Consider the following 23,278-nt stretch of genomic DNA (forward strand, 5'->3'; position numbering starts at 1 on the left):
CAATCTTCTTCCTGCAACTTTTATTAACTGTTTTAAAGGTTGTGGCTATCGGGCAATTTCGTCCGGGAAACGGAAACTCTAACACCCATATTTAGGTACTTCCAACTAAAAGCAGTTCACGGAAACTGCTGCTAGCAACAGGGTGGGAAAATTTCTGTTGCTCTTCTTTCCTGTGATATACGGTACAAGGGTTGGCCCTGGTTTGGTCCACCTGCCAGCGGAGTTTAAAGTTTCCAAGGCTCGGAGGAACACAATGACTTGGATCAAACTGCCTAAATGAGAAGAAGGGCACTTCTGCTACAACAAGGAAGCCGTTAAACTCCTACTAAGCTAACCATCTCTTTTATGCGTCCATGCACACGACCGACCTCCTCTATCACTGACCAGGGATTATTTCTGACAATCCAGGATATTCCGAAAGCTTGGAGACATATGGCTGGAAAATGAAACGACCCTGGAGTGTGGCCACATCATTACTTTGTGTCGCGTGGTACCAGATGGGCAATCAGTGAATGATGCAGAGATGTGAACGGACAGTTTTATAATGTGAATTTTCCCCCCGTAAAGCCAAAACAGACTTCATTTCCCTCTCTTTTCTTTTGGTTTATAATACTTGGATTTTCTCCTTTCTGCAATATCAATTAAATCAGTTTGGCAGTGGGGTAGCCAAAAAGGAAGAGGATGAAGCGATCCCTAAAATCTTAGTAAGTGTCTGAGGAGCCACAGCACCCAGGAAACTGCGGCTGCGACCCGCCTGGTCCTGTGCGGATTTCAGGGTTGAGAACAGCGCAAGCGGTTATGGAGCGGACGGTGCACTCCATCCGCCGAGGATAGAGACCCAGACGCCGGGAGGGGTCCGCTCATTTCGCCGCAGCCTTGGAGGCCGCTGCTGCCTCTCATCCGCCGCGTTTCATTACCATTATCCTCGTCTGGAAAAGTCATGGAAGACGGCCCGCTGCCAGACCTCAGAGACATCGAGCTGAAGCTGGGACGCAAAGTACCCGAGAGCCTAGTGCGCTCGCTCCGTGGGGAGGAGCCGATTCCCCAGGAAAGGGACAGGGACCCCTGCGGGGGGAGCGGCGGCGGCGGCGGCGGCTGCAGTAGCAGCAGCAGCAGCTGCAGCTTCCCTCCCTCCTTGTCGTCCTCCTCTTCGTCCTCTCCAACCTCTGGCTCCCCACGTCGTAGCCACTGCAGCGCCCTGGAGAGGCTGGAAACCAAGCTGCACTTCCTCAGGCAAGAGATGGTGAGTGCGGTGCACCAGCTGTGGCAATGGGGCGGTCGGAAGATGGGCCCGCAGAGAGAGGGCGGCTGAGGCTGCAGAGCTGAGTGCAAGGCTCGTGGGAATGCGGGGTAGGGAAGCGCGCAGGGGGCGCGCGTCTGGAGGCTTGTTTACCCCGGACTTTGCTGGGTCGGGGTTTGCCAGGATAGGAGAGCCTGTTTTCCTCTGTGATAGCGCCGACTCGGTGCTTCAGACTCTGACCATTTAGCTGCTAGTCCGCAGCCTCTCGGGTACCCTGCCCGCCGGGGGTTTGCAGTCGCTAAGTCCATCTGGGGCCTGCTGTGTGCTGTTCACACTTTCGGTTCAAAAGGTGGCTCAGTCCTTTGCACTAAAGCAAAAATACTTCCTGGTTTGCCGAGAGGTGGCGAGGCAGTGTCCCTGCCAGCGATCCTTCCCAGCTCACTCTTCCACCTTCACCGCTGGTTACTCCTTTATAATGCAAAGCCCCCCGCCCCTTGGTGCAGCAGCGGCAGCTGTTCCAAGGCCACTGTTAAGCTGATTCTCCACAGCTGGCTCTGAAAACAATGGCCCATTCGTCCTTGATGGCTTTAGGAATAGCTTGTTTCACTGTTTTGATCCTAGTGAGCAGGTGATCTCCAGGCCCAGGGATTTGCTAATGACCACTTCCTATCCTTCCCCCCCTCAGTCCTCAATCTGCAATTGTTTTCTGTGTTGCTAGTAAACATTACTTTAAGATTAGGACAATGAGACTAGTACAGGGTCTGAGAATCCTTGTTATTCCGGATATACTTAAACGGAAAAAACTTATTTACTGGCCATGAGTTCTGGGGCGAGTCACTTGGCCTCTGTGAACCGCAGTTTATTTGTACAATAAACTGGTGGGAGGAAATAATTCCTTCCTAAATCCTTTGAAGAAAGTAACCACAAAGCAACAGCATTTTCTACCGGCCTGGAGTGGAGGAAAGTTGCAAGAGTGGTCTCAGTCAACCCAGAGGATGGTGAGGATTTTCTACATAAAAGATCCTGTCTACTAGGGCTTTGCATTATAAAGGAGTAACCAGCGGTGTTTCCCTCATTCCTCTCTTTCTGCATTTGGAACACTCAGGAGGTAATAAATTCCACAGCATAAAGTAATCTTGGCAAATAGATAAGTGTAAAAAGCCAGTCTTCAGAAATCATGTCCTGTGTTCAGAATTTTCACTGTGTTATCTACATAAAGGTCCCAGGATATCACTCTAAAAAAACCTATCTCAAGATCTTTAAAGTTGGTATACCTAAGGACTTTGGTTTTATATCTCAAGGATCCATTTTCTTCCTACTTGGAACGTTCAGATGTTGAAAGCAAATTACACACACATACAGCTCTACATGTATAGGTCTATATATATGTGTGCACGTGGGCATCTGTGTGTATACATTCAGCGTGTATAATGCAAACTAGTTTATTGTGTTCATGTTTCACTAAGTACACACAGGTGGTATATCTTAGTTGTTCAAAAAGTACCAATTAAGCATTTACTATGGGTGCTGAAAATACAAAATGAAAAAGTCAAGGAGCTTGTCTGTTCAGGGCTCTCAAATCTCTTGCACTCATTTGCCATTTATTATTTGTAGTAAATCAAATCAAGAGTGTGGAAGAACGCCAAGGGGAGGGGGAATCTGGTTATTTTCAACTAAGGACACTTTCTAGACTTACCTGTTTTTCTTAATGAAAATATCGTAGACGTGGTAAAAGTCTGTCTCTCCCAGCCAGATCTTGCCGTGTGTGATGAGGGTATATTAATAAATACATTTTAAAAAAGCAAAAGGAAACCCCAACAACAGCAGCAAGTTGCTAAATTGACTGTTTGTTATATCGTCTATGTGAAGCATCAGTAGCTACAGGAGTATTTATGCCAGCACAGATGTTTTGTGTTAAACTTTGTGCTCCACTGAAGGTCTCCAGGAAGAAAATAAAAACATTAGCCATGAGACTTTAGAGAAAAGATCGAGACAGGTATATTCCCCTGCTAGTGAGACCCGTTTACCCCATTTTACACAGCTCCTTTGGGTGCTAGAAACCCCAACTTTAGCATGACTGGGAAGCAACAGATTTGTTTGTATGTAGACTTGGCAGTTTTGTTATAAACACTGAACAGATGCAGTGTTGCAGTTCTTCCTGTCTCCTCCTCGGATCCCCACGTAGAGAAGTTAGGGAACCAGAGTGGAATATGACCTCTGCGTTGTGATCTTTCCGTTCTTTTCTGCCCTGTGCTGTGGGCACTGAGTTAAGCTGCTCTGTATTATGCATGAGTCCACATTTCATGTTTATTACTTTTAGTTGTCCACACATTGTTTTTCTGGATTGTCTGGAATTACCAGGTTTGGGGCCTGCCCTCGGAACTCCTTCTTAAGAAACACCTGAGCCAGGCACAAACCTTTCTGGAGACTTCCAGGAATTAAGCCTCCCTTCTTTTCTTATTAGTTAGATGTGTATACCATTGACATAATATTGCATAGGCTTGCAGGGAGGCCGTCTTAACACAAACTTCTGTACATACACATGATTTCATCATTGTCTCTCATCTCCTTTATGGCTTCATGGAGAATTCCCTTCACTCTTATTTGTGATGTTACAGTCAATGCTCTTAGAGGTCTGAGAGATGCAGTTGTAATAAAGGCAACTTGGAAGAGATTGAAGAGGGGGAAGAAACTCTGTTGCCAGACTTCTTAATGGTGAAACTCTTATTGACAACATAAATAGCACCATACATAATAAAGCTTGCGGGAGGGAAAATATTAGAAAAGAAAATCTGCAGGTTTGCATTTGGTACAGGAGGCCAGTTTAAGGTAATGATCAGGATGTTTGGGGGAGGAGGCAGATTTTCTAGTATGTAAGCATTTTTATTTTGAATTTAGAGATAAGGAAATTTGATAATACAAAAACAAATGCAGAGATATACATAGGAAACTTTTAACGAAATTGGAGAGATGTCAGGCTTCTTGTGTAAAGTCTGCCCAATATATGTTCACTACTTTTCCTTTCAGACTGTTTTAATATTTGTCATCATTTGAGTCTAAAGTTGTACGGGGAAAGAGGAAGTATTTTCATCCACATTTTGCAAGTGAGATCTTTGTGGCTTAACAGGCCAAGGTCACACAGCTAATTAGTGAATAGAGTCACAACTCGAACTCTTAACCTGACTCCGTGTACTGTGCTTTTCCCCTCATTCCAGTCTGCATACGGATCTGTGATAGCTCAGCACCCCCTAGAGTACTAAGGGACGAAGAAGAGAAGTTCTCAGGATGCATGGGAGGGGTTGTTTCAGATACAGGTTCATTCAATAATCAATGATTTATTGAGTGCCTACTATGTGCCAAATCTATCTCCAGACCTTGGTAATATACAACAAAATGGCTACTTTAAAAAGTTGATTTTTTTATCCCACATTCCCAATTGTTTTCATCCATGCAAAGACTGCTTTTACAAATGTTCTTAAGAATGGGACTTTCAGCATTGCTTATGAAATATTACTCTAAGTTTTCTAGTATCTCATGATATCCAAAATATTTTTCTAATAAATGTAAATAATCTCTGTCAAAACCTGGGTTTTATCATTTAGTAATAATTTTACATTACACTTTGTAAGATGTTCAGAGAGTTTTACTGTTATATCAATATGTCTGTGAAAATTATTTTCATCAGTTTTTCTCTGAAAGAAATTTCAAATTCGCCTAAGAAAAAGGCAATCACTAAAGGATCAAAATCTGGAATTGGCAGGGGTCTAATGCACCCTTCCTAGTTTGCCTTCCAGATAATTACTGTTCAGAAAATCAAAGAGGAGTTTGGCATGAAGTATATACTACCGGTTGATGCCACATTCTGGTTCCAATCGGTTCTGTATTATGTCGGGATGATTACTAATCTTTGGTAATACAACGCCATTATGAAAACTATGGAAACACTGTGTTCTGATTTCCATATTTTTGGCAATTGTTTGCACAGCAGCTGGGTAGTATATCTAATAGAATAAACAATCTCAAGCGAGTTACTTATCCTTTCTTACTATTAAAGCATTCAAATATCCCACCCAGTTCCTCCACTCTTGCTTTAATAAATTGTTCTGGGCAATTCCCAAACACACATACCCTCAGACAAATACTAGCACATGATACTAGCAGAACAGAAATCCCAATGTCACAGTTTTTATGAGTGGTAGATTTATACTTGGTTTTTGGTACTTTCTCTTATTGATCTCTTCTATATTTTGCCCCCCTGTTAAATGGCTTGCTGACTTTGTAATAAAAATGAAAGTTTTTTGGGGGTGCCTGGGTGGCTCAGTTGTTAAGCATCTGCCTTTGGCTCAGGGTGTGATCCCAGCGTTATGGGATCGAGCCCCACATCGGGCTCCTCTGCTGAGAGCCTGCTTCTTCCTTTCCCACTCCCCCTGCTTGTGTTCCCTCTCTCGCTAGCTGTCTCTCTCTCTCTGTCAAATGAATAAATTAAAAAATCTTAAAAAAAATGAAAGTTTTTTTATATTCCCTCAAAAAATATTTTCATTAGGGGCGCCTGGGTGGCACAGCGGTTAAGCGTCTGCCTTCGGCTCAGGGCGTGATCCCGGCGTTCTGGGATCGAGCCCCACATCAGGCTCCTCCACTATGAGCCTGCTTCTTCCTCTCCCACTCCCCCTGCCTGTGTTCCCTCTCTCGCTGTCTGTCTCTATCTCTGTCGAATAAATAAATAAAATCTTAAAAAAAAAAAAATTTTCATTAAATTAACTTCACAATTGCTTTGGATATGTTCCTGAGTAGGCTAGGAGGTTTCTATCCCTTGTTCTATCATTCGGTCATTTTTCATAGCTAGTTAGTTTCAGTAATATTTTTACTATTTTATCATTTGATGATTTTTTTTTTAAGTTGGATAAAAATCTAAGAAAAACCCTTAGGTATATAATTGAGAAGCTGTAAAGTGGAAAGTACCTCCCTTGATGAGTTCACAAGATAGTGGGAAAGATAAAATGGGAATATAATTTGGCCAGAGAAAGATTGCAAACTGACATGTCAGCAGGTGCACAATGCCATAGCAGAGGTCAGACATCAGTGTTGAGGTGCATAGGTAAAGCTGAGGAAATTTGTGACAGTGCCCTGGACAAGGACTCAAAAGTGCTGATAATGATGCAAAGGAAGGGCTTAATATTAGGGATAAAGACATCAAGGAGATGAGGAAACCGATTCCTAATAATGGCTTCTTCTGTTATTACGCACAGGGAGCGCTAATTATGCTCACTTAAATCTGACAAAAATCTTGTTGAAACAGGTTTCCTTACACCGCGGCTCCAGAACTGACAGCAGTGCACACGAAGGTAGTAATGTCATTTGGCTAGAAACACAGAGACACGATTTAGAGAATTTATACCTAATTTGAAAACAGTGACATTTCCAAATCTGAGGAGCCCTGCCCTGTACCTAGGAATGTCTGTTGAATTATTGGTGCATACTTAAAGAACACTTCCTGACCAAAAAGAATTCCTTTCCATTCCAGTCAAGTTGCACAACCATGCTGGCTTGATCTTGAGAGACCACAAATATTGTGAGATTTTTTTTAGACTGATTATGTTCATTTCCATGGCAGCACAAAAAAAACATAGTTTTAACCTTCCATTTTGTAATTAATAAATCACAATTAAACAAGAATTTGTCATATGTTAAGACTTTAGAGTTTTGTTTGTTTGTTTTTAAATACTACTTCTGAAACCAGCATTTATTGCTAAAGTCTCTGGGGTCCCTGATAACTTGTTACTTTTTTGTTGTTTTTCTTTGAAGGATGTTCCTCTTGTTCTTCTTTAATGGTTATTCTTCACTACTTAAGGGGTTGGGCTTCTGGTTTGGTGGACCCTTCATGGGTTTGCAGCTAGACAAGCTGAGATTCCAGTCAAGTCTAGAGCAAGTCAAGATACAAACCAGCAGGGCCCAGCAGGCTGCCAGGGCCCTGCACCCCCTCCCTATGGAGACTCTTAGCCCCTCTTCCCTGACCAGAGCCTGCCCGGCTCTCAGTGGCCCTCTTTCCAAACTTGGCTCTTTCACTCCTTGGTGTCTGGCATTGAGCAAGTTATATAACCACTTTAGGACTCAGCTTTCTTGTTAACATAGGGAGGAAAGTATCTCTATTAAGGCATTTTAAGAATTCAGTGAAATAATATAAGAAAATCAACTACTACAGAGGCATTCAGAAATAGTAAGGACAATGACAATAAGAGGTATTATGTCCATGGCACGGCTGTTCTGTTGATCTTACACCAGTAGCCGCAGATGGGCAATGTGGTTTCGGGACTGATTCAAATTTAAGCATTTCCTCTACTTGACTATTATAGCACCTCCCGTGTCATCACATGTTCCCCAGAGACTATGTTTCTATACAAAAGCAAAAAAAAAAAAAAAAAAGAAAAGAAAAAAAATGTTCGTGGGCTTTGCCTAGCTTCAGTACAACTGGAAATCTTGATTTTGATTTCAGACTTTGCATTTATGAAGCAGATACTGTGAGCCAAGCACTCTGCAGTGTATAGTAGCCTAGATTAAATTACTGTGGAACCAAATTTTTGGTTTAGCCTAGGAAGTCTGCAAACTGAGACTAGTATTTAGTTTTTTTACAATGAAAGCTTTCTATGGGAAAAGCACTATGTTAGTTAAACATTTGATATGCATTATCCTACTGAAACCTTATAATAATCTTAAGGAAATATAATTTTAGTATCTCCTTTATAGATAAAGCATTGCAGATTATTGTGAATGCCCAAGACTACCTCCACAGTGAGGGGGGGAGCGAGGGTGAAGTCAGAATCTGAGCTTTAAACTATGACTGTATGATTACTTCTCATGCTTTCGAATATCTTGATGCACATCTTGACCCATATCTTGATTAAATGTACATATCTGCTCCTCCAGATTTGCAGAACGTTAAACATGGTAAACTGTATGTTTATTTACTATAAGCCCTCCAGGAGGAAAAGGATCGAAAGACAGTCTCTGTCTTAGGAACACTCAAGATGTGGATGAACATACCCAAAAGTCACCTGGTCCCCAGCAACTGCACCCTTTCTTTTTTGCTACTGTCTTCAAGATCTTCATAAATACTTCTTCTCACTCCACAAAAGCTGCTGGTGAAGGATCCTCTCCCAGACCAGCTCAAGGCTCAGAACTCAGTAGTGGAGTTCAATAGTGTTCACGATCCAGAGTTTTACAAGCTTGCAACTGGTAGCATTTTGTTCCCTGAGAAATTCTGTTCGGGATAAGCTTGGATCTTAGATAACTCATAGAACTAGAAAACTGGGAATCTGACACCGTCTTGTGTCCATTTGAACAGCACCTTCAAGCCTGTTCTTCTAATAGGAACTCTATTATCCTATTTTTCAGTAGTGATACCAGTTGCACAGCACTGTGCTGGGACTTCCCAAATTGTGTGGTTGAAACACATTGATCCAAATTGAGCCCAATGTAAATCGTATTTATAGAATTCACAAAGAAAGGTTAAATTTTCAGACATATATTTCAAACATCTCAGTCTAAGCATTAAAAATATAATCCGAATAATTCATTTTTTAAAGGGATTAAACATTGAGCTAGATTTTTATACATAGCTATTATTGTGTTCATTTTACGGATAAGAAAACTATGGCTTATAGGGGTTAGCTAATTTGACGAAGTCACCGTAAGTTGTTTCTCAGCCATTCATTCAAACAACGACTTCTGTGAGCCTGGCTATATGCTGGATCCAATTTACTCCTAAACTGTACTATATGGACATACCATGGAGCATGCCCAGTTATTACGAATGGACATTTTTACAGTAATTTCATTATACCTACCAATGGACCTTTTGGTATTCCTTTAAAAACATTATTGTTTTCTTTTTAGAAGTTAAACGTATGCTTTCTCATTATAAAACTTCCAGAAATGTAGACACATTATAAAAAGAAAAACGAAAGTCCCGCTTCACCTGCCCCTGACACCACATCTTCTCCGTATTACTCCGTACCCCAAAGGAATCATTTGCTGACAGTTTGGTGTGAATCCTGTCAGGTCTTTCACTGTATTTTTGCTGGCCTATACATGGTACATACACATTTATGTAAATTTAGCATGTGTGGATTTCATCTTCCTTGTTTTACATAATGATATTTTATTTGTTACCTAATAATTATTGGATGTTTACAGTATGCCAGTTAGTATTCTAAACAGTTTTCATGTATTATTTCTTTCTCCCTCTTCGCTCACTTATGACATAGGCAGTATGGGATATTGGGTCATATAAACAGATTCCTGATGTATCTTCAGAAATGTTTACTAGTCAATTTTTATCTTATTCTGTCACTTCACCTATATGCAGCCTAATGACTTATAATTAAAAAGAAAAAGTAATTACTTCACTTTTAATAATAAGAGATTGTCCAACTTTTAACTGTTCTTTTAGAAAGCAAATTCTTTTCATAGATATCAGACTTAATCAGACCATTCTTTAATTCAAGAAATAACTAAATCTTCAAATTGGAGTATGCGTCTCCCCAGTCACGTACCACTTCAACATAATCTTCTTATTGAGTTTTTTTCTGGTAATAATAATAAAAATAAAAACTGAAAGTTGGACCAAAAGGCTAACATGGCGCAAGGTGGTCTATGCCACATGGAGAAGGCAGAATGGCATCCCGTGGATTTAGTGTGCCTTCAGTCTTCATGGCTCAAAAACATCTTAGTTTTTTTTTTTCCTCAGATTTTGGAATGCTCATGATAACAAAACAGCTTCTGTTCTTAGAGATGAGACATAATCAGAACGTCTGAGCTTTCGATTAAAGAAATAATCAGTATCTTTCAAATCGACTCTTACAAGAAAGTGATGTATAAACTAGAACTATACTATATCACTGACTAATAAGCCCTCTCTCTGCAGGCCCTTGGCAGTGGAAAGCTAGAAGATTGGGGAAGGAAGGAATCAGGGCGGGAGTGAGATGGGAATTTGATTGTGTCCTGGCTCAGCTGGACCCAGCACTTCATTTAGCAGCTTGGGGACAGCACCATCTCTTAACTGCCTTGGTTGGGTCAGCCAGCATGACCATCGCAATTCAGCCTGTATTCTGATACATTTTATTCAAAATGTTAATCCTATCAAGAGATAGTCATATTGGACTAAGTTCTCAAACGGACCTCTGATGTCTTATCGTTGACTTCAGATTTTCAGAGGATAATCATTTCCCTCATTTCTAAGTTCTAGGTGGCATGTCACAGTCGCAGGCATGTCCCCACCCCTCTACCGTCAGCATAGCATGGCTTTTCTAGAATAATTTTTAATTAAAAAATTTTTGTAGATAATATGGCCTGCTTATGTGTGAACTAAAAAATTATTAGCATTATCTACTTGTAATTAAAATTATGGAATGCTCTTTTCTTCCTTTGTATTTTAAATTAGGGCACCTGAAGCGAGCTAGAATTAAGTTTTTGACTTTCCGTATATTTGATGAGCAGAATAAAATTGTTGCTGTGTTAATACTCACCATCAGTAAATTCATAACATGTTGTAATACCAGCATCCCAAACAGTGAGCTATGTCTGTTACAACTCTGATTTCTGGCACAGGCTATTCTTCTAACAGGTTCCCTGATTTGTTTCTGTTGCAAAACTTGTCTATATCATTGTTGTTTTAGTGTTAACTAAACAAAGCTTGAGATCAAAGTTGAGAAGCAAATTTCTCTCCTCGTGGTGATGAAGTTCAACTTTCAAGGCTGCTAAATTCAGAGATCTACCTCCCTTTTAATTTTCACTCCCTAAGTTTTATGTATCCTAAAATTTTTCTGAACAAGTGCAAGCATACCTATAGTTTCTTTTCTACCTTTAGCTATAATTATAGACATATATTTGGAAAGGTATATGTTTGTATAATTTTAAAATTGAGACTTTTAGGATCTCATGTTGCAGCTGGTTTTCTAGCTACAGCATTGATACACACCACACGCACACGGCTTCAAAGCACAATTCACAGTGCTGCCACTTTGGACAGATTACTGGCGAAGACAGAAGTTAGACTCACTGTATTTGTATAAAAATATGGCTGTTGATGAGGTAGAGACAAGGTCAATAACCTCTAGAAATAGACAAGAGCATCATAGAATCCTAGGGTGGGAAGAAAATTCAGAGGTCATCTAGACCAATTCCAAGTGTCTTCCTAGCTAGTTGATCACGCCTCCTTTGCTGAAATTTCTTCAGTGGTACATCCTTCCCTGGATCCCAAGGCAGACCATTCTGTTTTCAGACACATCTATTCATTTATATCTGTTAATTCCAGTTGTTCATCAAAAGACACACTCTGTAATCATTCACTGTGGCGAGAAATGCTCCAGCACGTGTGCCTATGAGCCATGCGTTTATAATTTAAGATGAAAACTCCATCAGGTATGTAGTACAACAAAAGGTCAATGGATTTCTCATAGGTTTGTACTTATGTGGCTAACATAAAAGACTTTCTTGCCTTTCTTGCAAAATGAAAAAAGAACAGCAAAGCAGAGCATTGGTGAGGCTGGAGAGGAATGGGCATTCTCCTGCACTACAGCTGGAAGGGGATGTTGAAGGAAACTTTAGAGGTAAACGATGCCATATTAAAAGAAGAAGAAAAAAGATTCTTCTTGACATAGCAGTTCTGATGCCGGTAATACTTAGGATAAATATAGAAATCTACCCCAAAGAAACAATAATGAATTTGTACAAAAATATGATTTAAGTTTATACATTTGATATTATATATGACTGAAAAAATGGAATAATCTGAATGACAAATAATGGCAGGTTATTTATGTGCAAGGGATAGAACTTGATGTAGCTATTAAAATTATGTTGCAAAAATATTTATGGAAGAGAGAAAATGGTTATGGATATATTCACATAAACAACAAAAGGCTGAAATAAAAGACCTTACAGTGTTAACAGTGGTATCGTATGATGGTAGTAGGGTTATGGGCGGCTTTTTCTGTTTCTCTGTTGAGATCTTTTGCTTTACCCAATTTCTCTGCACAAAGTATATACTGTATTTTGATAAGAAAAAAATTATATGTAGATAGAACTTTTTAAAAACTAAAAGTCAGGATGTAGGCTTTAGAATAAGGTAGAGCTGAATTCAAGGGATCACAGATCTTCCTTTAACCAGCGATGTGTCTTTAAGCACATAATGAGTTTAATATATGTAAACTGGCTGGGATTCTGCCTGCTTAATTGTAGGCACTTACTAAACATGGACTCTTTTTGTCCTTCCATTTGATTAATGACTTAACTCTTTGACACTTTTAGGAAAGGATGAGACTAGATTTTTTCCTATTATTCATCTTTCATTTTCTTCCTTTTATTCTATTTCATAGAAGAAGGGACATGGCAATATGTAAAATAGCTTCTTATCTTGCACGTACTCCATCTGAGTTGCTAAATTTGGCATTAGTCATCCCTGCACAGAAATAATACCCAGAATGATTAGCGCCCACATAAGAACTGGCCACTTCAAACTCTGGAACATCCTCGCTGCAGAGTAAGGTGACTTAGTAACCAACTGGCTCCTCAGGATTTTAGTCCTAGTGGCTGATAGTAATCATGGACGAGTCCACGTTAAGAAGGTACTGGAACTGACAGCTCCTTTCAGAGATGTTTGCAAAGCATTCCACAGTCTCTTCGTATGAGCTTACAGGAACTTTATGCTTCTTGCCAGAAATAGGTAGGTAGACTATATTAGCACTCAGATACATGTTCACATAGGCTTTCGGGGAGCAAATTAGTCCTTGCCCAGAATGCAGAAAAGGATGAGAGATAATTGATTACAGACAAAGACCTTTTTAGGATTTCACAGGAAGCACAGGCAAGAACCTGAACCCGTGCTCTAGTCTTCTACCATTTAAAAATCTGATGATAAAATTGTAAGGAAATAATACACAAGGAGCCACCAAATATAACTTAATCACTTAGATCAGTGATTTTAGGCTAGGCACACTATAAAATTGAATGATTTAATGGTAGACTAAATATTGTGCATTGACAAGAACCTTTATTTTTTTAATTTTTTATTTTTTTTTATTTATTAGACAGAGAGAGATATAACGAGAGAGAGGGAACACAAGCAGGAGGAGTGGAAGAGGGAGCATCAGGCTTCCTGCCAAGCAGGAAGCCTGATGCAGGGCTCAATCCTGGGACCCTGGGAAGACCTGAGCCAAAGGCAGACGCTTAACAATTGAGCCACCCAGGCGCCCCTGACAAAAACCTTTCTGTAGTGAAAGCACACTATTATTTAAAATAGATTTATAAAAAATAAAATGTATTTGTAAGTCTCTGGGGCTAAAGATTTCCAAGGGTGAAAGTCTTGACAAAATTCTATACACATGACTTCATTTGTCACTTTCCTAAACTTTAGGCTGTGTATTTCAACGCAGTTAATACTATTGTTCACTGTCTTTTTTCCCCCCTCACTATAATCACCATGTGAATAGAGGCTATGACTAATCAATGCTTGTATTTCCCTAATGCCCAGCCAATTATTTAGGGACGCCCACGTGTTAAATGTGTGAATTAAAGTACACTTTAATCCTGCTTCTGATTTTTGTGTTTGGAATGCACTAGCAACATTTCCTTTTTGGACTGGAACATAGAACCTCAGTCCCTCCTCTGCATCCCACCAACGAAACCCAGTCACATGGAATGTAGGTTCTTGGTTAAAAAAAGACTAAAATACTTTTCTCCAGTCGGTTATTGTGATACCTGACGAAAGAAAGAAAGAAAGAAAGAAAGAAAGAAAGAAAGAAAGAAAGAAAGAAAGAAAAGAAAAAGAAAAGATAAAAGAAAAGAAAAAAGGAAAGAAAAGAAAAGAAAGAAACTTTCTGCCTGCTTAGTGGTGGGACAACAAATTTTCTTCTTGGTTGCATGACCTGCTCTATCCTTAGACATAGTCAGTCTCAGGAAACATTGTTCCCAGGAGTGCTGGCAGAACATAAAAATAAAAAGAGTTGTTTTTCTTCTCTGATAAGTTAGTGAAGAATGTACACATTTTAGGTTTTGTCATCCTCTTTTCCTGCTCTGGAGTGAGATTTTGAAGTTTCAGAGTGAAAAGAAAGAACTTAAAAAAGAAAAACATTATCGTAACATGTTAGTATAGTGTTGTATGCATACTGTATTGATATATGGTATGGTCCTATGTGGTTTTGGTTGAAAATAATAATCTTTGAATTTGACAGCCTAATTTAGTACATGGGTAGCATTAATCACGAGGGCATTAACTGTCTATCCTTGGCACAGCCCTTGGTATAGACTTGAAAACTTATGAGTACAATGTGACTTGTATCTGAGGTGTTTAAGATAGTTGTTCAGATTGGTACTGTCCAGATGGGTAAACTGGATGGACAGAATGAAGAAGACTAGGTTTCTTTCTTTTTTTTTTTTTTTTAAGATTTTATTTATTTATTTGACAGAGATAGAGACAGCCAGCAAGAGAGGGAACACAAGCAGGGGGAGTGGGAGAGGAAGAAGCAGGCTCACAGTGGAGGAGCCTGATGTGGGGCTCGATCCCATAACGCCGGGATCACGCCCTGAGCCGAAGGCAGACATGCCCAATGACTGCGCCACCCAGGCGCCACAGAAGACTAGGTTTCTTGCGTATCCTTCTAAGATTCTAGAATAGAAAGGAATTTTAATGAACCAAACCATTTTTCTGTTTTTAATTTGGAACTAGAATCAAAAGATAAGAAATGGCCACCAAATGTTCTGGCATTACTACCTAATCAGCAACTGGATGGGTTTCCTTCTGGATCTTTCCATCTTTACAAGAACGTTTAAAAATACTCTCCCCTTGGTTCAGTTGGTTAAGCACATGCCTTCCCCTCAGGTCATGATCTCAGGGTCCTGGGATCCAGCCCCAGGCGGGCTCCCTGCTCCCTCTTCCTCTACCTCTCTGCCTGGCTTGCGCTCTCTCTCTCTCATTCATTTTCTCTCTCAAATAAGTAAAATCTTTAAAAAAATTAAAAAAAAAAACTCTCCCCAAAGGTATTCATTTTACTACCTTCCAAGAAGCTACACTATATGGGCTTTTGCTGCTGTTAAGCTTGGTCTTTCTTATTTATATCATCCTCAGCAGGAGTACCAAATATGTGGCATTTCTTAAAACCTTTTTATTTTAAATAATTATAGATGTTGCATAAAAGCTACAAAAATCACTATATACCCCTCACCCAGATTCTCCCACATGTTAATATTTTACATGTCTTTTCATTCACTCTTTTCCTCCCACCTCCTCCTCCTTCCCCTCCTCTCCCCCTCTCTCTCCACACACATGTTCTTAAACATTCTTAATTTAAAAGTTGCAGAAATGATATTACTTTACTTCTAAATACTTCAGTGACCATTTCTCAAAATCACAAACAGTTGTGGGGCTTCAGTGGTGTCCTTCCTCCCTCCTGTATGCAGTGCAGTCATAATAACTTACATCACTGCTGAGTTCAGACATGTCCTAAGAATACTCTTCAGTAGAGCACTGTAAATGGCCACTCCGCACCAGTCAGAAACCTGCCTGAGGCTAGCACTCAGTTAGATCATAGAAGTAGCTCTCCCTGAATCATAGTAGGAGCAATTAGAAGAACACGCCCTCAATTTCTCACTTTCCTGTTGACTCAATGCTAGAAATTCTGTTGTCACAAGATTGTCTTTCAGCCAGAGCTCCAGATCCATATGAAAATATGAAATAATAAGTGGAAGATTTGGGACTGTAGGTGGTATTCAGTAAATATATTTTAAGCATTGGATACAGTTACAACACTATTGCCTTCTATTTAAATTGTATGCAAGTAAGGATTTGAGAGCCAGCTTTTTTTTTCTTTTTTTTAAGTAAGGAAAAAGAGAGATAAGGACACAGGAGAAGGAAATAATGTTTGGGCATTTTTGTCTAAGAAGGTATTTCTCCTGTGAGTCATTACCTTGCACTGTATACCATCATTTACAAAGCATTTGCATATATGCTATCCTCAGTCCTGGGGTCATGAGGTTACAGTGATAATACATGAATATAGCATTGGCTATATATGTTTCAATACAGTGCTTATAGTAATATTTGCTAGAATATAGGATTTGCCCAATAAATGTGACTATTAATAATAGCCTCTTGCCTATATTATAGTTACTCGGTCAAAGAAGTAATGAATCAAGCTATACTATTACCAGGAGCTATATTAAATTTAGTTTAAAAAACCCAGACAAACTCCTTTTGGGGATTATATTTAATAGTAAAATCCATATGTTGAATTCACTCTTGAAATATATCACTTCTTTTCCTTTAGTCTGGCCATGTTCAGAATTTGCCAGGAACTATGGCCCGGATAACCCTGATGAAATGAAATAGAATTTTAACTTTGCTATTCTGCCTCTTAACTTTGAGTTTATTTACTTCATTTTAAAAATTCATTTTTGTGTTTTCTTTGTAATGTAATACTTGTTTCAATTATTCCTTATTTGGAAGTTTCAAAAATTAGTTTGTAAATGCCAGAATAAATATGGGAAAAGAAAGTCAGGATAACTAAGAGATTTATGGTCTTCTCTATATGTGTGTTTTTGTTAGAGGGGGAAAATGAACTAGTATGTGACAAGGATTATTTTGGTATACATTGGACCCATGATGATGAATCTAGATTGCATGTTATTTTAATAAGGAACAGAGTTAAGGACTTAGAAATGGATCTTGAAATTTCCCCCACTTTGTCTGGTTCCCCTTCCTCCTATCACCATCCCCAGTAGCCTAGGAAATTATATAAATTACCACTGTGTGTCCAACATGCATCCTGCTAGAAGGTTAGTCTGGTACTATGGGGAAATAAAATCTGGATTCTCTACACAGTATGCTTAATACAAAATGAAACTACTTTCTTAGATGTCCGTTTTGGTATCATTTCTTTGGGTTGTCAGTCAAGTTGATTTTTATCAGCATATGTATTTGCTGTCTATGACCTTGGTCCGTACTTTGGAGGGGAGTGAGACTGATGAATATCCTGTCTGTCTTTTTGAACTTGTTTGGTTACTCAATGACAGTACTTTTTAATTTCCCTCCTTTTCCAACCGTGTTATAATTAACATTTAGAAGTAGGATTTAGAGATTAATTTTATAGACGATGGGGAGCTGAAGCAACTGACTACTTCCACTCTTTTGAAATTGAAATCTTAGATGGATTCATATATGATAAGATCAAGAATTTTGAGATCTTAATGGTTGTCATATAGTCTATTGATACATACTATAAACTTTAAAGGACAGTTTAAAAGACACAGGGAAAAAGATTCTTCAAGCAGTGTTCCTTCCAGTCATGATACAAAGCCATCTTTTTTAGTGAACCATATCTTTACTTGTCACCAGACATGGAAAATCAACATGCTTTGAAAGGCAGCACCAGCACAAGGAGCTGCCCAAACATTTTGACTTAATTAATAAATAAAATGAGTTCAGAAGATGGTTCTTAGCCATCGGTAAATAAATAACAAGGCTGAACTCATAAATGGATACCTCTTTGTATGTTGGAGCCTTTTAAGTAATCATAGCATAACCATCTTACCTTATCGACATTAGGAAGAAATTGAGTTGAAGCGATTATTGCTGGAGTCTGTACACTGTTTTATTTAAAACCCCAGCCATTAATTAGGTCTCCTAGGAGCGCTATCAAATGCTCACAGTGCTGAGTTGGAAGTGGAGATACAGAGACTGAGTGATTTACAGTAGATCAAGCCAAGGCCAGATTTCCTACTTTCCATACTGGTTGTTCAGGATACCGTGGAGCGGCCACTACAAAGAGGGGAAATGCATTTCCAGTTAAACTTTAATTCCAAACTTTAGAAGTCCAGACATCATTACTGAGAATGCTCAGCGATTTCATAACATTAAGTGTTAGGTTATTTTTGTTTGCTTTTAGTCTTAAGACAAATTGATTCTATTTGGATTTCACCCAAAATTCTTTAAGGAGAAAAACACTTTTACTTTTTTTTTTTTTTTTAACATCATTGAGTTGATTTTGGGCAATAGGATCAATAACTTGAAAAACTTATCCTCTCCATGGAAATAACCCAATGCCTTTTTGTAAGCATAATTCAGTGCTGCTCAAATGTTCTAACTCTTCTGAGAACAAATAAAATAAGTTAAGTATACATTAAGAATGTCACTTTGATTCACACACTTGAAAATGAGTCTAGCAAGAATCTATTTGCCATCTCTTGACCTTACACCTGAAATTAAATTTGCCCTGTCAAAAATCTTGGTTGCTTGAATTAAACACTGATGATGAATAAATATAAGCATTTCCAAATCCTCCCTCCTTGTTGGGCCTTACAGACAGATGGAAACTCTCAGCTGCACACTATTTGACTATGTAAATATCCACCTGGACAGAGCCCCCCTGAAGCACTGTCTTTCCTTTTTCCTATGAAAGAAAGAAATACTTCTTTCAAAGGAATCGAGTAAATGCAACACATAATTTTAAGAATCATCTATATCCCATTCCTGTATAAGCTCCAGAAGAAATACAAATAAGGTTAAAGACATGGATTTCAGGTTATTGTCAAATCCATCAGGTGAGTAAGGCGTGAGGTTATTCCTAAAACAGTAACATTTAACGTCCATGGTATTGAAAATTGTAGTTTAATCCCAAAGGTCCACAAACTTAATAAAATGTAATTTTTATAAGAAACACATTATATCATAAGCATTTAATACTGTGCCTAGGAACTGGTCATCTGCATCTTGATGTAGAAACCCAGCTCCATTTCCGATGTGTCTTGTATATATTATTGACTCTCAACATTTATACATGCTATTCCTTTTGCCTGTATCTTTCTTCCTCCCACTCCCATGCCTCGTATCTCATCAGTTAGCTCTACCTTGATATCCTTCAAGTCATCCCTTGATAACATAATATTTTATTTTCATTTTTTATTGTTTATTCTTTTTTTAAAATTTTTTATTATGTTAGTCACCATTCAGTACATCATTAGTTTTTGGTGTAGCGTTCCATGATTCATTGTTTGCTTATAACACCCAGTGCTCCATGCAATATGCGCCCTCCTTAATACCCACCACCTGCCTAGCCCAATCCCCCACCCCCCTCCCCTCTGAAACCCTCAGTTTCCCAGAGTCCATAGTCTCTCGTGGTTCATTCCCCCTTCTGTTTACCCCCCCCTCACTAAGCTATAATGTTCTCTCCTAGATAGAATCATGTCCAACATACATCTAGAATTTAGCAGAGTGTAAGAGCTCAATATTGGAGGAATAAATTAATAAAGCTATCTAGGAAATGACCTTCAAAGAAGTGATGGGGGGAACAGTAGGTAGAGATAATAGGTTGAGCAAATTTGGGGGTACTATAAGCACTTAGCGCCTAGGAATAATGAGAATGATTGAAGTAGATGGAGGGTTATGTTGGAGTTAATGAAAATAAGATTGAAAAGGTAAAATAATCCCAATTAATCAGAATACTAAGCTAAGAAATTTGAGTATGGTTTGATAGGCAATAAGGACCAATTGTAGTTATTATTTTAGGGAAGTTATGTAATGAAAGCTGTTATATTTTTGTACACTTAAAATATTTTTTTCCCTTACAGTTCTCTTCTTGAGAACTAAACAGTTTCCATGTGTTTTATATTATGGGATCCTTGAAGTATGTTGTACTTTTAAAATACTTATAAACAAGAAAGCTCACTGAAAGCTCACTGATTGCCAAGGAATGAAAATTTGCAATAAAATAAAAATTATAAAAATATTTTTGGAACAAGGAATGAGAGATTATACCTGTACAAGATATAAATATTTCAAAAATATTTGTTCCTATCAGATATAATTCCATAATTACACAGATATTATTGATTACAAAATATGCCTTCAATAAATTTAAGTTGCCTTTATTAGTATGGTGACATTTTCTAAATAAAAAAAAATTAAATGCTTTAATTATCCAAATGACATTATCCATGATTGGCTATTTATATAATTCTGTTTATAACTGTCTGATTTATTTTGTAATTAATGTTTTTTCTAATTAAAATGTAATATACACTACTGAATTATATTTTAAAAAGTACATGAAATATAAGAAAGGGAGGGGATAAAAGACACGATTACATTACTGAGGCTATTATTAACATTTTTGTCTTATTTTATTCTAGTATTTTTTTCTGTAATTTTTTCCTTTGCATTGTTGAAGTTATAATATATACCTTATATTTTTTATAGTATCTTTTTGCTTGACACTGTATCATAAATCTTTTCTTATATGATTTTCCTAAACCTAATTTGCACTGCATGAGAAATATTCCCTTTTATGCACATTTCCTTAATATTGGATAACTTGTTTCTTTTTTGTTGTGATGTTATAGTATTTAAGGTTATTTCTTTAATAATTCCTAGGTTGGGGGAATAAATGTCTTTCCTTTTCATTTCCCAACTCTTGATTTCTTTTTCCTTTGTCACACTGAATATTTGAGTAGTTTGGTTTTTTTAAAGAGGTGAATGAATGCTGGGTTTTTGAGCCCTTGCATAGGGAAAAGGAAGCAGGTAAGCACGTGGGCTTCAGAGCCAGAGAGATCTAAATCTGAGTTCCAGCTCCATTACTTTCTAATTGTGTGATGCTGGGAAGGTATAGATCCTCTCTGGGTTGCAATTTGAAGATAATAATATTTGCCATTTAGAGTATTTATGAAGTCTAGGTGAAAAATACATAAAGGGTACTTACAGTATCTGAAACTAGTGCTTTGTTAAAGGCTAGCTCTTATCATTTATGTTATCATTATTGTTGGTATTCTTTCCTGTCACTATGGAAGTTAGCAAGTTAAAGGGTTTAAATTTCTATGTGGAATTACAAAAATAATAAAATATTCAAAACAGCAAATGTGTTATCAACAACAAAAACCTACACTACCTTGAAACTACATTGCTCCCAAGACTCTTCCTATTTCTGCCTTCAACCAGAGGGCTTTACTTGGGGGCATTATGCTTATTTCCCAGAATTCAACATACCACCTCCACCTGCTCTTTATCCTACTTCCTGAGCAATGAATTCTGATAATTGCAAAACTAGCCTAAAAACATGCTATAGCTACCGAAGAGTGGCAATAGGAATCACACTCTGATAATTTATAAAAGCAGCACATACAGAGTGTGAGGAGGGACCCATGCCAAGTTGTAGTTGACTGCAAAAATCACGTTTCTGAATGAGGAGATAGACATTGGGGAAGAAGAACAGCCCTTTTTCTCACAACTTTTAGAGGAGCCTAGGTGCAACATAGATTATATCTTTAAGCTCCATCCATGAGGACTGTAATTAGTAGAAAATAATCTCAAACTCTAATGATAGTTTGAGTGAAAGCTTATGTTTTTATTGTAGTAACCTTGTCTTTTTTTCTGTATAACAATTTAGGATGAACCTTGAGTTTTATATTAATTTCAGAAAATTCCTTAGGGATTTTATTTGAATGAGAACTATATATATTCCTTTAATAGATTTCAAATCCAATACAAACATAGCCTTATTTGGAAAATTCACACTCAAGGGAAAATATGGCATCATCTTTGCTACTTATATGGCAAACAGCTACATCCATTAAAATCCATCTATTATTTGGTATAACCTGCACGAATATACTTTTTTTCATTTTTATCATTGGAGTTCAAGAATTATATTTATGAAACCAACTCCAAAAGGATAAAGAAATATCAAAGTTTTATCATAAGCATCATTCTTATTTCTAATTTATAATGAAAAGCATGCATAATTATGAAATTGTAAATTCTTCACAGATGAAATTTTTAGTGTAATGTTAGGATAAAGTGTCATGTGAGCAAAAAATAGTAAAAAAAAAAAAACCTGGTATGATTATGAAACTAAGTGTCAGGACATATCCTGATGAATTCATCATGTACCATCTGCTCCAATAATTCTTGCCACTAGCAGCCATATTTTGCCAGTGAGTATTGTAGGTCCCTACTATATTTGCTTGACTCTTTCTATTATGGATTTTTCTATGTGGTCATTATAGACAATACTATGACATGAAACTTACTAGCAAACTCAAGTCCTGTATTTTAACAGAACACTTAAAAACCATAGGAAAATTGGGACCTAATTGAGTCTATATTGTTTTGATTATTTCCTTCTCCATCCTTTTTATCTTATGTTGTAAGAATTGAGAAAAGTGAACCATCCTATTCCCAGTAGCTCTTTTTAAATGTTGTGACCCATCTGTTGCCATATGCTAGGCATCTGCTTTTATCACCCTCATTTGTGGTCCTTCAGTGCTCGAAGTAATGAATTAACTTTGAATTTATGCTAATTTTTACTATAAGAGAGCAGCTTATTTGCAAACCATTTAATCGGGCGGCAGTGCTTTTCACATGTAAGTGCATACAAGAAGATAAAAATAGGAATCAGCAGTGTATATTTATTCCCAGCTACCTTTTTGAATAGGTGTATAACTTTAAGGTAATTGTAATATCTTTAGAGCTCCATTTCTTTAATAAAAATGTGAGGAGTGATCCTTGATTATAAAATATGTATTGAATTTACATCAGAGAAAATATGACATCAAATATCATAGGTTAGAATTGTTCATGGATGCTTATTCAGGTCAGTGCCTGTTTAATCCAAGTTGTTGAATTCTTTTTCTTCTCTTTTAAAGATGATTTATTTTTATCCAGTCCTAAACTATCATCAGAGAGTGGTGATGTAATATTAAAGGCTGTTACCACACTGATCAAATAATAACGTAATATTTCTCAATTCTTTAGTTTTGGGGAAATATCAGTGAATTGGAATCAGACAATCAAGGTGTCAGTCCTCTTTCTTCCACTAACTAGGGATAAATTTGGGGCAAGTCATCAATCCTGAGTCTGCATGTCTCATACAATGGTCACCTGACTCGATTATTGACTATGGTATCTTTTAGCACTAACAATATGAGATCTTTATGCCCGTCTTTAGGGCATATTTTTTTTATTGAATGGAATTAATCAAAAATGAATTCATCAATCTA

General features: G+C 37.9%; 1 protein-coding gene across 1 annotated transcript in view; it reads left to right on the forward strand.

The window, feature by feature from the left end:
* The first annotated feature begins 267 nt into the window (after nt 1-267).
* Nucleotides 268-23,278, forward strand: part of LURAP1L (leucine rich adaptor protein 1 like) — a 47,397-nt gene continuing 24,386 nt past the window's right edge. Inside the window, exon 1 of the mRNA XM_008689851.2 lies at nt 268-1,243. Within this exon, the coding sequence (XP_008688073.2) occupies nt 941-1,243 (303 nt within the window). The 5' untranslated portion in view covers nt 268-940. The remainder of the gene's footprint in view (nt 1,244-23,278) is intronic.

The sequence above is a fragment of the Ursus maritimus genome, unplaced genomic scaffold (assembly GCF_017311325.1).
Source record: "Ursus maritimus isolate PB19 unplaced genomic scaffold, ASM1731132v1 scaffold_17, whole genome shotgun sequence".
Classification (NCBI taxonomy): Eukaryota; Metazoa; Chordata; class Mammalia; order Carnivora; family Ursidae; genus Ursus; species Ursus maritimus.